Source organism: Artibeus jamaicensis, unplaced genomic scaffold (assembly GCF_021234435.1).
Source record: "Artibeus jamaicensis isolate MK-2021 breed Jamaican fruit bat unplaced genomic scaffold, CSHL_Jam_final contig_471, whole genome shotgun sequence".
NCBI classification, from domain to species: domain Eukaryota; kingdom Metazoa; phylum Chordata; class Mammalia; order Chiroptera; family Phyllostomidae; genus Artibeus; species Artibeus jamaicensis.
The window spans coordinates 6,830,336-6,843,729 of record NW_026521850.1 but is presented as its reverse complement, the minus strand read 5'-3'; the positions used below and the strand labels follow the sequence as shown (position 1 = coordinate 6,843,729).

The 13,394-nt window shown below is 54.6% G+C and overlaps 1 protein-coding gene across 7 annotated transcripts in view; it reads left to right on the top strand.

Moving 5' to 3' along the window:
• The window catches only part of RALGPS1 (Ral GEF with PH domain and SH3 binding motif 1), a 233,640-nt gene that overhangs the window by 19,232 nt on the left and 201,014 nt on the right, over positions 1-13,394 (top strand). For all 7 annotated transcript variants that reach the window (XM_037158690.2, XM_037158892.2, XM_037159020.2 and 4 more), the window contains exons 2-3: positions 7,124-7,245; positions 10,352-10,459. In XM_037158690.2, coding sequence (XP_037014585.1) covers positions 7,189-7,245; positions 10,352-10,459 — 165 coding nt within the window. In that variant the 5' untranslated portion in view covers positions 7,124-7,188. The remainder of the gene's footprint in view (positions 1-7,123; positions 7,246-10,351; positions 10,460-13,394) is intronic.

The window sequence follows — 13,394 nt, the reverse complement described above, 5'->3', positions numbered from 1 at the left end:
CAGGAGTCAGTGATATTTGTCAGGAAGGCCCTCTCTGTGGGCGTCCTGTTCTGCCAGCCTACTTCTCCCCTCGAGGTTCCTGAAGTCCCCGACCAGAGAAGGAACAGCATGGAGGGAGAATCAGCACGCCTGCGCTCTGAGCCGGGCTGGGCTGGGCTGGGGCCCCTGTTCGAGGGCTCTCTGGTCAAAGGTGGTTAAAGCAGGTGATGGCTTACTGCCCAGCGGGGCCTCCCACACCCGCTAAGCTTCATCTGTGCCTCGGGCCCTTCCCTTCCTCTGGCCCACGGCAATGTCGAGTGTGCACAGGCCAGGGGGGCACACTTAGGGGCACGTGAGGGAGTCACCGAAGGCTGAGCCCAAGCAGCGCCCTGTTCCCATCGGGTCATAAAGCAGCAAGTGGGGAGGATGGAGGGCCCTGAACCAGGTGTGTGACCTTTGGGCTCTCAGCGATGCTTCTGAAGGGTGTGGCCCCATTAGTGACCTGGACCCTTTCCAGGTAAGTCCTCTGCGCTTGGCAGGGACTAGGAGAGAGGGATGACCTGCTCCATAGGGAAACTGCCCCCTGCCCCTGGCCTCCGTCCAGCACAGTGGCGTGTGTTTGGCCCCCACGGCATTGGGGTAAAATCCCTGAGCCTGAGCACCCGGAGCTGAACCTCTGGAATCGTGGTGTGTACAGGAGACGGCGAGCTCCTGGTCGTAGGCCCGGGCGTGGGGATTGGGTGTGTGCTGGGGATGGAGTGGGATGTAAGGGTGTGGAACCCTTTAAATTTTTAAACCTTTTATTTTGAAATAACTTTAGACTTAGAGAGAAGTTGCGAAGGAATATAGAACATTCACGTATACCCTGCACGCAGCTTACATGGCTGCACAGCGCACGTAACATGGTCAGTTACGTGAGTCAACGTAGGAGCCTTTCTGTGAACTCAATTATGGCCTTCCCCAGATGTCCCCAGGGGCCTCCTGGTTTTTCCCCGATCCAGGATTCAGTCCAGGATTCCTTCCTGCATTTAGTTGTTGAGTCTTGCTCATCTCCTCCAGTCCGTGACCGTTCCCTAGTCTGTCCAGAAGGCCTCAGCAGACCCGCGTCGGATGGGATGTGTGGTCTGGTGACATGCTTCTGTTGCACGTATGTGTTGAGTAGAAGCATCTCATCCGAGAGACTTCCTCGGGCCCGGGTGTGGTCGCAGGTGCCTGGCTGGCTGGTGCTCTTGTGGAATCGGCCTCTCCTGCCTCCCGGGCTGCCCTGCTCCCGGTGGGTCTGAGTGGTGGCCGTCGTTCTTTCTCCAGGGGCAGGGAAGCCGCTGACTCTGAGTGTGTTGAGCTGCGGCTATTGCGAGCCTGCCCCTCCGCCCCCAAGTTCAGGTGTGCTCTGAGTGTGTCCACAGACTGAAGAATCGGCACTGTAAATGTGGCTTACTCTTTTCCAAATTATGTAAATATTGCTGTGATTATTAAACCACAAAACCATTTAAAAGTGTTGGTGATTTATCATAGCTTTTCCTTATCGACTGGTTTTCTTAACAGATGTCAAAAAGAGACCCAAAGTCCTGTCAGTATTGAGAAGGAAGGTCTGTGAAATGCGTCTTCATGTACATTTGTTTGCCTGAACGTCCACTTACACCCATGCCCGCGCGGGCGTGGGCCTGAATGCCGCCGCCCTGTGCGGACTGGGTGAGCCTGGGCGCAGGGACCGGCGGCTGTCGGGGGGGGAGCCTTTCTCTTCTGTTTTGTACCTTTCCTTCAGTTTATGTAATTTTAACATGTACATGTATTACTTTTCTGTACAAAACTCAGGAAGCCCTCCTACCTGAAAAGGGGAGGCACCCCAGGCAGGACTTGAGGTTTCTGAGGCCTTGGTGTGCAGCGGGCGGCTGTGGGGGCTCGTGCACTGCGGCCGGCTGTGCCAGCCCTGCCTCGGCTCCATAACCGAAGACGCCTCCCTTGGCCAAGAAGAGGCCCGTCCTGGCCCTTCCCACCAGGCCCGCTCAGCTCTGTGTTTCATTGCCTTTTCGGGACGTCTGCAGACCCTCAGTCTCCATTCCCAGCCCTCCCTCTCCCTGGGGCTGCCGCTCGCTGTCCTCCCCCGGCGGGGGGGGGGGCAGTGGCCTTTGGACACACCAGTGGCCCCCACCCCAGCCCATTCCCTCTCCCTCAGTGAGGAGGCCAGCTGCCGGATGTGGCGCATCCGGTGGGACGGTGTGAAAGGAGTGGGGGAGGGTGTGGGCGAGCACCATGGTGGACGATGGTGTTGCAGTTCTGGCTGCTTGTGGGGGCCAGGCCTGCCTTCGAAAGCCGTCAGATGCTGCTGCTGCTGCCGCTGCCAGGAAGAGAGGTTTGGCTGGTTTGCACGGGGTCAGCGCCCTCCAGCGCAAGGTCGGCCTTCCCGAGCTACTGGCAGGTGGTCCAGCCCCGAGTGATGGCTACCCTGGGGGAACCTTCTGGCAACAGAGAGCCCAGTCCTGTGTGTGTGCACATGCACTTGCTGCTCCTGCAGTGGACCGAAAGCTGGCGGAGGGGGTGTGGGCAGAAACCCTCTTCGTCTCCTTCCTCTGGGTCTTTGTCGCAGCTCCTGGTCTTCGACACAGGAGGGTGGGGCAGGCTCCGACCCGTCTGTGGAGAGCAGCCGCCCCACGGCAAGGAAGCGGGCTCTGGACTGGGGTTGGCCTCCGTTTCCATGCTCGTCTGAACATTTGGAAGAGATCACTCTCTGGTAACTGAACATTCCTGGATGTGTGTATTTTCTTTGAAACGACCTCCATAAGCTCAGGAAAAAGCGGCGGTTCTGCCTTCTCCGCAGCGGTCCGCCCCAGACTGCCTGGTGTTGTTTTCTTGGTTTCCTGGACCCGAAACACCGAACCAGGGTTCTGAGTTTGGAAGGAAACTAGTATTGCATCTGGGATTTTCCTGCCCCGCCCCTCCCAGGAGTCTGCACACACCAGACCAGACTCTGTCACACAGAAACAGACATGGGATCGTTCTGCGGTCCTGATACAACTGCCACGTGCTTTCGGAATTACATCATGAGAATTGCTTTTTCTCCAGCAGTAGTTTGGTTTCCAAGGAGGCATTAGCAGCCTGAGGGGCGGGGGTGGGGGAAGAGAGAGAGAGACTGTGTGTGTGTGTGTGTGTGTGTGTGTGTGTGGTGAGAGAGGCTGAGGCAGGGTGGAAAGGTAGGGTTTTGGTGAGTGCACGTGAATATGGCCGGACTGAAAAAGCTGGCGCTCTTAGCCTTAGGCTAGACTGCCTCGTAGCAGGGAGTACAGTCAGTGCAGGCATGTAAAAATGTGCCCCCAAGTTACACTGCGATTCCCCTCTGAGCACCAGTTTCCTCATTTGTTTAAAAAAAATTAGTGCACATGAGTCCCTAGCCAGAGCCTGAAACAAAGCACCTACTAAGTTGTTGGGAGGACGGTGATGACCAGACCGCATGCGAACTCCTTGAGGCCGGGGCCAGCCCGACTGCTCTGCACAGCTCAAGGCTCAGGGCTCAGGGCAAGGTCCGCCATGCTGGCTGGATGGGTGAGTGGGTGACCAGGGGGGTGATGCGGTTGCTATGACTGCAGTGCAGGGCCCTCTGTTAAACTCTGCGCCTGGCTTCTTTGCTGCTGTGTCCCCAGTGCCCATGCCAGTCTAAGGCGGACACAGGGAGGGGTACAGGGGGAGGGGCAGCCCAGTCCCTGTTCTCCTGGTGCAGTGGCACCTCAGGTGTCTTTTCACATCTCCGTGCTCTCTGCCCTTTCCTTGAAACACTCCCACTCATCCTTTGAGACCCAGCTCTGTGGCTCTTCTCAGTGATGTCTCCTCTGACCCCGCCGAGGGGAACCTGTGATTGGTGGTGGCATTTGTCCTTACTGGACTCCCTCCCACCCCCACTACACAGCAGGGCCCTGGAGGGCAGGGCTGTCTTCCCAGAGCTGGTCTGCCACGCCAGGGGTCTCAGGGACGGGCGCTACGTGAGTGAATGAATGAACTGCTGATCCCAGTGTGGCTGTTAGGTCAACATCTACCCTGGCACAACAGCCTCAGGTCGCCCTCTTTTCCTTCACGCTCACAGGCCGTCCATCCGCAGCCCCTCCCAAACCCATGCCTGTCCCCGCGGCTGGCTGTCCAGGTCATCAGCATCCCCTACCCACTCCTGGTTTCACTGTTCTTTTTTTCCTCTCTGCAACCAGTTTTCCACACAGCTGCCGCCTCAGTCTTCCCCTGCTCAGAACCCTCTGGGGTACTCCAGATAAGACCCAAGCTGCCCACTGAGGCCTGCAAGGCCCTTCCCGCCCTGGCCCCAGCTGGGCTGTCTGCTGCCTCCCACTCTCCAAGCCCCAGCCATGACCATCTGCCTCCATCCAAAAGCTGCTCAGCCCATGTGCATCGCAGGGTCTCCGCAGAGAACAGCGCTGGCTTCGTGGCTGGCTCCTCCCTCGGGTTCAGTTCCAGTGTCACATCTGTAGAGATTCCTGCCTCAGCCACCCTGGCAGGCACTGTGTTCCATTCTCTTTCACTTTTTCAGGGCATTTCTCATTGCCTGAAATGATCTTCTTGGCTCACGTGTGCTTGCTGCCTCCCGCCCTGGAATGTGGACGCTGCTGTGAGGCAGGCGCCTGCGCACTTCGCACCCTCAGTGCCTGGCACAGGGGTTGCTGACCAGGCACTTCTGCATCTGAATGGGGAAAAATAACATTTATTTTTGCAGACTTCTAAGTGAAATAGAGAATTTCTCTCAGTTACCGATATAGACAATGAAGCACAATAATATTAATAGCATCTGGGACTTTGTCACCAATAAAAGTCACAGATATTTTTGTATCACATAATAGCCATGGGCATCTCAATACCTGTTTGCACCACTACTTGGAAGCCATGGTGGTTTTCAGACTGACCGATGGATCTGGTTATTAAATGCAATAATAAATATATACACACATATTCCCTTACATGAAGAAGTAAATATAGTACTACATTACAAATTGTTTTGAAAGTAATTTAATGACTGTGCTTTAATATAGTTGGTTTCCTGAGTAATCCTGTGTAATTGGCTTCCTGTGTAACTTTACGTATTTGAAAACGTTTCTGTGAGGAAGGGCGCAGAGGCCCCATCAGACTGCCAGGAGTCCGAGGTGCAAAACGGCGCCTCCCTGACGTGGGAGCTCTAGGAAGGATGGATGGACGGATGGACGGATGGATGGATGATGGCACCCTCCACCTCCATTCAGTGGGGCTCTGTGTTTTCCGGGTCAGGTTTCTGGTGGCTCGGCATGAACTTGGTACTTAGGAAATAGTCTTGCTCGAGGTCTTTTGGAAATCTAGCTGATGCTGAAAGAGGCATTTAATGCCTACAGAGTACAGGGAACCAGGCCCAGTGCTCTCTTCAGCCTCGCTCTGAGCCTCTCTCTCTGAGGGACCGTCCCTGCGCCCAGTAGTATCTGGCCAGCCTCTACCCCTGAGAGCGCTGTGCCGCAGTTTGGTTAGCCAGCAGAGATCGGCATGTCAGGGTCCTGAGGTCCCAGGAGAATGAGGTGGCCACTGCGGTCCAATTGGTCCGGCCTGGGAGGCTTGGTTCCCATCTTCAGGGCCCCCTGGGGGGCTGGGAAAAGGTTCTTAGAGAGGGGTCTTGGCCAGGCTGACTTCCTGATTGGGAGTCTGGTTCTTGACAAGGAGCTGGGACTTGGCCAGGCCTCAGGGACTGAAGGTACACGGGCGGGGTTTTCTCTGGGCCCTGGAAAGGACCTTCCATCCTGCTTGGTTCTGTGTTTTCTTAGCATGTGAAATATCGCTTGTCTGAGAGTTGCTGCCCATAAATTAGGCTGACTTTGTCAGTGGCGAGACAGGCAGGATTCGGGTTGGAAACAAGCCCCCTGTCTGCCTCTCTAGCCCAGGCTGCCCAGAGGAAGCATGATGGGCATGCAGAGAGCAAGGGTCCAGAGCAGACCAAACCCCCCCTTCTCTCCCATCTGCCTCTGGACCACCTTTCCCAGTGACCTTTTTGGGCTTCCCTTGCCCTCCAGGATTGATTTTCTTGTGGGCACCATGCACAGGTCCAGCCTGTCCCAAATTAAATTCATCATCTTTCCCTGCACATCTGCCACAGCACCTCTGTCCCTTGCCATCCTGCTGGTTCCGCCAGCCAGAAACCATTCACCCTCAGCTCATCCTTCCTTGCCCTTCATCCATTTCTATTGAATTTCTGTCCTTACTGTCGCTCGGTCCCTCCCCTTCTCTCTGACGTCGCTGCTACGGCCTCAGCTCAGGGGACCTGCCTCATTTGTTGCCCGGATGGTTGCAGCTGGCTTCCAGCGGGCACCTCTGCCTTCCCCTGCCCTCCCTTGTCTATGTTCTCCCTCCCTTCCCTATCACTTTGCTGCTAACAAGTCGGCGTGGCTGCAGTTCTGTGACGCTCAGCGATGTGATAAATGCTCTGCTAGAACTGTGTGCGAATTGGCATGAGGGCAGCTGGTGTGGCCTTGGGTGGTCCGGGCACGGCAGCCAGGGGAAAGGACACTTGAGCAGGGTCTTGAACGATGATGGGGTGGTGGTACAGCGTGAGCAAAGGCACCAACCAAAGCGTGAGCTGCTCTCATTCTCCGCGCTTCAGAGTCCTTGTGTGTGATGTGGCTGCAGTGGCAGGACCCACCTTGAGACTGCTGGGGGGTCAGAGGAGCTGGGGTGTGTGAAGCCCCTGGCGAGCACTGAGCACGGTTGGCTGTCACCCAATGGTCTGGCACACGGGGACACGGCGGCATCAGTCTGCCATCTTCACCTTCTCAAACGAAGGTTGCCAAGTCTGGTGCCTGTGCGGGCGACTGTGCCCGGCCCGGCGTCCAGTCACCATGCGGGATGCGGGCGGGGTGCTGCCGGGCATTCCTGTTTTCAGCAAAAGTGAAAAAGCCAGAATTCTTTACGAAATTTTTTAATTTCTAAACATGGGGATTAATTTTTAAAAATCCCCAAACCTGTTCACGCCCAACAAGCTACACCTGTGGGCCATATTTAGCCTGAAGGCCACCAGCTTATCACCTTTCTTCAAAGGTCACCCCTAGGGTCATCTGCTCCAGCCTCCTGAAACTGCCCCAGGGGCGGGATCTCACCGGGGGCAGGGCTGGTTTTCATGAGCTCCCTTGCCTTGCAGGGCTTCTCCAGGCAGGTTATGTCCCCGGCAGAGGCGGCCCTGAAGCTCCCTGTGGCCTGGAGACTATGTACAAGAGGAATGGTCTGATGGCTAGCGTGTTGGTCACCTCCGCCACTCCACAGGTACGAGACTGCGCGGTCTGGGCGGGGGGCAGGGTTCTTCTCAGCTGACCCAGGCTCCCGAGGAGTCACGGACAGCGAGGCTGGGGGCTCTGTGAGCACCACCATCCTTAGCACGCCCAGGTCCCTGGCCACGCCAGGCGTCAGATTTGGGAGGCAGGCGGTCCTGAGGATCTATGTGTTTTCCAAAGTCGTTCTCTTCAAAGAAAAACAAATACCTGCCCAGTCCAGTCCTAGCAAGCGCCACATTCCATTTTGGTCACAAGAAGAGATCAGACCTTTCCCAAGAAAAGCCGCTGCTGATTCTAAGTCATACATTCCAGAATGAAGTCAGACAGAAGTGATTCCAGCCGGCCCCGTCTTCCTATTTACCTTGCTCGGTGGGAGATGGCTGTAAGGACTGGTGGTCTGAGAGTGGCCGGGTGAGGGCCTTTTCCCTGGGGCTCTGGGGTCTGCGGTCTGAGTTCAGTCATGGAACAGAGGCATGCAGGGGGTGTGGGTGTCGCCTGAGGCCCAGGGGTGCCACTGCGTCCAGTGGGCACCACCCCGTCCTGTGACGGACAGGCAGCACTCGGTGTTCCGAGCCCACAAAGGCCTCAGAGTTGAGCTGGGCTTTCGAAATGAGCTTGTGTGATCAGCTAGAAATTCACAGGAACTAATTCATTTTGTATACACCTTTCAGAAGTCTCCCTGTTTTGATCTGTGTTTCTGAAAGGCAGACTGTGGGCACGTTTTCCAGTCCCCTGATGGTGCCAGTATAGGTTTGAATAGTTACTGCATCGTCACCGCCCCCACCACCAGTGAGTATATTGGGGGCAGCTTTTGATGAAACAAGGACCCTTGTGTGAGCCCGTGTTCGAGGCAGACACGATGGGCACTGCAGGAAAGGGGTGAACCCTGAAGCCCAGGAGAGGACCCCGTGGTGACTGGAGGAACCAGACTTCTGTTAACGATTCTTCCTTCTCTACTCTCTGTGTGTGGGCATATACGTGTGCACGCACACACACACACATATATATATACACACATGCGTGTGCCCAGGACATGGTGAGTACTCGATAAGTATCTGCTGAAGGAGGAAGCAAGTGGGTGTTTGAGCGAAGTGCTCCGTGACTTTTGGTGACTGGAGGGCATGTGCGCACACACACACACACACACACACACACACCCGGGATTCGTGCTCACTGCACACCAGGCACTGCTGTTTGTCAGTCCGCAGGCTCTCTCACTTGGTCCCCTCGGTGACCCTCTGAGTTACAGACCGTTGTTGTAGCCCCCGTTTAGAGATGGGGAAACTGGGGCAGGGAGCGCTGGGTCAGTCGGCCTCGGCCAATCACATCACCTAGCCCAGGACCCTGTGGCTCGTGGGCAGCATGCCCCTCACCGTGATGGCACTGCACCACCCTGAAGAAGATCTGCCCCATCACACGACTCAGCCTGCCTCCTGGAAGGTGGGTGCGGAGGTGCAGAGTGACGGCAGGTGCGTGTCTGCGCAGGGCGAGTCCGAGACCCAGGGGAGGGAGAGGCCGCCGTTCCAGAGGCTTTCAGGAGTGGTCGGTACTACTTCTCAAAAGTGTAGTGCAGCTTTTCCTCAGGGGAGACTGTCTCACTCCCCGCACCCCTCTTAAAACAGCCACAGCTGAGCCCCCAGGCCCCCAGGCCCCCAAGCCCCAGGGTCAGCGTCTCCCCATGGGCAGGGCAGAGGATTCTTCCAGTTGCTTTTTGAGCTTCATCTACCACCCACATAGCAGCCCTGGGGAGCAGGTTCCAGTGGGGCCACTTCACAGATGGAACCTGGGACTCGGAAAAACGAAGTCACCTGCCGGAGGTCAGACAGCAGCTCTCGCGGGGCTGGCACTCAGCCAGGCCCGTCTGACCTCTGCGCCCTCAACCACCACTGCACACGGCTTCTTCACTTCATCTGGGGTTTTTGGTCGAGTAGATTCATTTGTAAGACCCTTAAATGACACAGTCCTATTAAAATCTGCAGGTTTAAGTTTCTGATTCTCCTTTTAACCTCACATTTTCAGTTGTTGACTATTGGTTTCCTTCACTGGCCGAAAACCACTCTAGTTTCCAGTAAGATTGCAAATTTTTTCCAGATATAGCCATTTTGGAAAGAGTGAAATAAAGAGGAATTAATAAAAGCATATTCTCTAAGTCCCAGTCCAAGATGTTGAGGTTAATGGAAACCACAAAATCCCTCTTCGTGGATTGAGACGAATAAAACCGTTTATGAATGGGGCACAATTTTGGGGTGGTAAGTGTGATTGGTTCCCCAAAGTAGAATTCGATGAAATTAAATGAAAGTGAAGAGAAGGCGTGTTGGACATTCTGGGATCCCTGCAGTGTTGGTTTTCCTGCGGCCGGCCACAGCTGGGGAGTTCTAGCTTGCTCTGCACGCAGCCCCTTCCTTCTCTCCCAGGGCCCGCAGCGTTCTCCCTGACGAGGGCCTGTACTAAATATAACTTGCACGCCCGTCACCAATGCCAGTTGGTTGCCTCTCACCTCATCAGCAAACAGGCTTTGAGTTCCAAGTGGCCCATGCATGAAATAAGCCTTTGGAGCCAGTTTAACATGTTGTGTGACAATATCCTGCTGTGACTTCAGCAGGAAAAAAAAAGGTGAAACTAGGTGGTGGTTGCAAGACATAACAAAACAGGAGATCTCAGGGCCCGCCAGGGATGTGCAGGCTGGCTCTCTGCAGGAGGAGAGGGCTGGCTGTCTTTCGGGTCTCGCCACCATGTAGCCAGCGGGGGGCAGGCGGGGTGCAGTGTGGAGGGTGTGCACTCTGGGATCAGGTGGCTACAAGGACAGGTTCACTCTCTCATTCTTCGCTTTCCTAGCTGAGGTACCTGGGGAGGTAGCACTGCCCCTACTTCCTTAGTTGCAGAATGGGAAGAATAATACTGAGTTGTTATGAGAATGAAGTAAGATTGCGCACAGGAAGTGGGATGGTGCCTGGGACAGAGCAAAGCGCTAAGCAGCAGCAGCTTTTATCCGCGACACCGCTCGTCACCCCGGCCACCTTGGTTCTGGGGAGTGGGGGGCAGGGGCGCTGGGTCTGCCAGGCTGCTCAGGTGGCACCATCTCTCTCCTCCCTCCCCAGGGCAGCAGCAGCTCAGACTCTCTGGAGGGCCAGAGCTGCGACTATGCCAGCAAGAGCTACGACGCTGTGGTCTTCGATGTCTTGAAGGTGACTCCCGAGGAGTTTGCTGTAAGTGACGGAACTGATGGGGTGCCGGGCCCACAGCTGGGTGCTAGAGGGAGTCACTGTTCAGGGCTTTTGCCCAGATTGGAAACAAGCCATATACCCACCAATAGGGGATTGTCGAATAAAGTATTCTTTTTGAAATGCCACACAGTGTTAAACAGGATGCCTTTGATCTAGAAATGAACCGCCGTGGGAGGCCTACACATACATATGAATGAATAGTAACTGGGAGGAGCCAGTTACAGCACAATTTATAGGGAATAATGCCATTTTTAAAAGCATGTACAATCAGTGTGTGGTTGTCTCTCACACATCCTCAACTGGGGACCTGGCCCTCAACCCAGGCATGTGCCCTGACTGAGAATTAAACTGGTGACCCTTTCATTCGCAAGCTGGCATTCAATCCACTGAGCCATACCAGCCAGGGCTGATGTTTACATATTTTAAATATTGAGATAAATACAGCAAACATTTGATTTACTGTAGTTTCTGGTTATAGGATTCTAGGTCATTGGAATTAATTTTTCTTATTTTTATTTGTAAATTTCTATAATAATTTTTTTACAATAATATACAGTATTATTTGGGCAGTTTCTATCATGGTAAATTCTTAAAAATTTGTTTTTTCTTCAGCCAGTGTGCTGCTGCTGGCCTGATGGAGGGAGCGTTCTTGTGGTGGAGGGGCGGAGTTGGCTCCCCATCCAGCCGTGACTCAGTTCCTCCCTTTGCACTTTGCGGCCGAGAGAGCACATTGGCTCGGGCCGACCTGGGGCCTGACTGGGGCTGCTGTCCCAGGGCCGCGTGCCTCTACAGAGCCATGGAAGTGTCTCCCCCCAGGCCCACTTCACCCTACCCCCTTGCTCCAGCAGGTTTCCTGCCCTTCCGGGTGCCACAGGAGTTAACTGGGCTCCCTCTTGTCCCCCTACCATCGTTGGCTCCCATGTCCACTTGGTCCGGGCCACACTGAGCCCGCTGCAGGCGTCTCCTCCTTCAGTGTGTCCGAGGGACCCTTTAAGGCCTGTACAGAGCTCCGAAGTGGGTCCCTCATGCTAGAGTGAGACCCAGAGCTGCTGCTGGCTTCCAGTGCCTGCTGTGGTCTGGCCAAGCCAGTTCTCCTGCCCCAGTCTGCTTGCTCTCCAGCTACGTGGGGGCTGCCTTTCTCCCCCAGACTCACTGCACCCCCTGCTCAGGGCCCTGTGCTTACTCTTCCTGCAGTTCTCACGGCTCTTCTCCACGGGTCTCTTAGCCGCTGTCCGAACGTCAGTCCTTGGAGAGGACTTCCGAACAGCATTGCTCTGCCGTTCCCTCTTCCCGTACCTGCTTCATTGTCTTCATACCTCTTATTATTCTCTAACGTTATATTACTTAATAACGTTTTATGGTGTATTTTTTTTCCTGGAACATAAACTCCCCAAGGACAGAGACTTTATTGACTTGTTCATTGATGTGTCCCTAGCGCCCAGAATAGTGCCCAGCTCATAGTCGGTGCTCCGTAAATCCACATTGCCCAACAGGCATCAGGCCCCAGCACAGCCTGATGAGGCAGACTGTGGCTCCCAATTTTCTAATAAAGAAACTAAGGGTCTGGGAGATTGTTTTCCCTGGTCAGGTGTGGGCAGAAAGTCTGAAACCGTTGTCTGTGCTCCGTTTTGTTCGTGCAGGGCAGTAATGCAAGGGCAGCTCCTACCTCCCAACGGTGTCTAGGTCACATGCCAAACATCTTCCACGCATCTTCCAGTCTGCTTTTCGCAACAGCCTTGTAAGTTAGGTGTATTCATCCTTCTCATACACTAATGAAGAAGCAGATTCTTAGCAAGCGCACCTCTTCACACAGTGAGTGGCACTGTCTGTCGGGGATTTAACACCAGGTGTCTGACATTCTAGACCAATGCCATCCAGAGACATGCAATCTGAGTCTCATCTGTGGCTTTTAAATTTTCTAGTCGTCACACAAAAAAGGGGTGAAATTAGTTTTAAATATATATTTTATTTAACTTTGTACATATTGTCAGTTCAACATGTGAGCAACATACCATTATTGAAATACTTTGTATCCTTTTTTCAAAGTAGGTCTTCTGAACTCAGTGTGCATTGTAAACGTGAAGTCCTGGTGACACTGCAGATGGCAGCATGTGGCCGGTGGCCCGCTCGCTGGGCCTGGAGCCACAGGCTCTGCGGCCTCTTCCTCGGAGGGCTGCATAGGCCTTGCTGGCCGCAGGCTGAGCCTCTATATTCTATTTGCTTTTGTTTGCTTGTTGCATTTTTAGTTGTATTTTTTAGCTTCGGGAAAGGAATGAAGCAGTAATGAGGTTTAAAGTCCCTTTGCAGTTGTCCATCGTGAAGAATGGCAGGGAACTGGGCCGCACGTGGAGTGCCACCGTCCAGCAGGGCTCCCTGGGGAGACTTTGGGCCGCACTTTGTGGTCCGAGCCCTGGGGTGATGCTCGGCCTCTCCCTGGGCAACTTTCTGAGGCTGGAGAGCTACAGGGAGGGGGGTGAGGGCTTTGAGGGTGCAGTGCTTACTCTCTGGCTGCCCCTGCTGGAGCCTGCGTGTCTTCAGCTTAGATTTGAAGCCTGGTCCCCTGCAATCCTTGATCTCCAGGGAAGCATAGGAGTTGCCAGGTGTTGGACTCAAACCGGACCACCTGGCAGTTTAGTTTCCTGTCTAATAATGTGAAAGAAAGAAACCAGCGAGATACCAAAGGCCATCAGAACCCACTTATGGGATTTTGAGAATCCAGTGGAGACAAGAGCAGAGCGTTTGTTCTTTCTCAGGCCCCACATGGCCCACTCGGAAGTCCATTCACAGTGTCCACAGCACAACTAGGTGACAAGTTACCCATCAAACCCGAAACACAAGTGCTGGGCATGTGCCACCACCCAAACCTGCAGGGTATCAGTGTCTGTGTAGGAGAAAGCAGCAGTGAGCATGGGGGCCC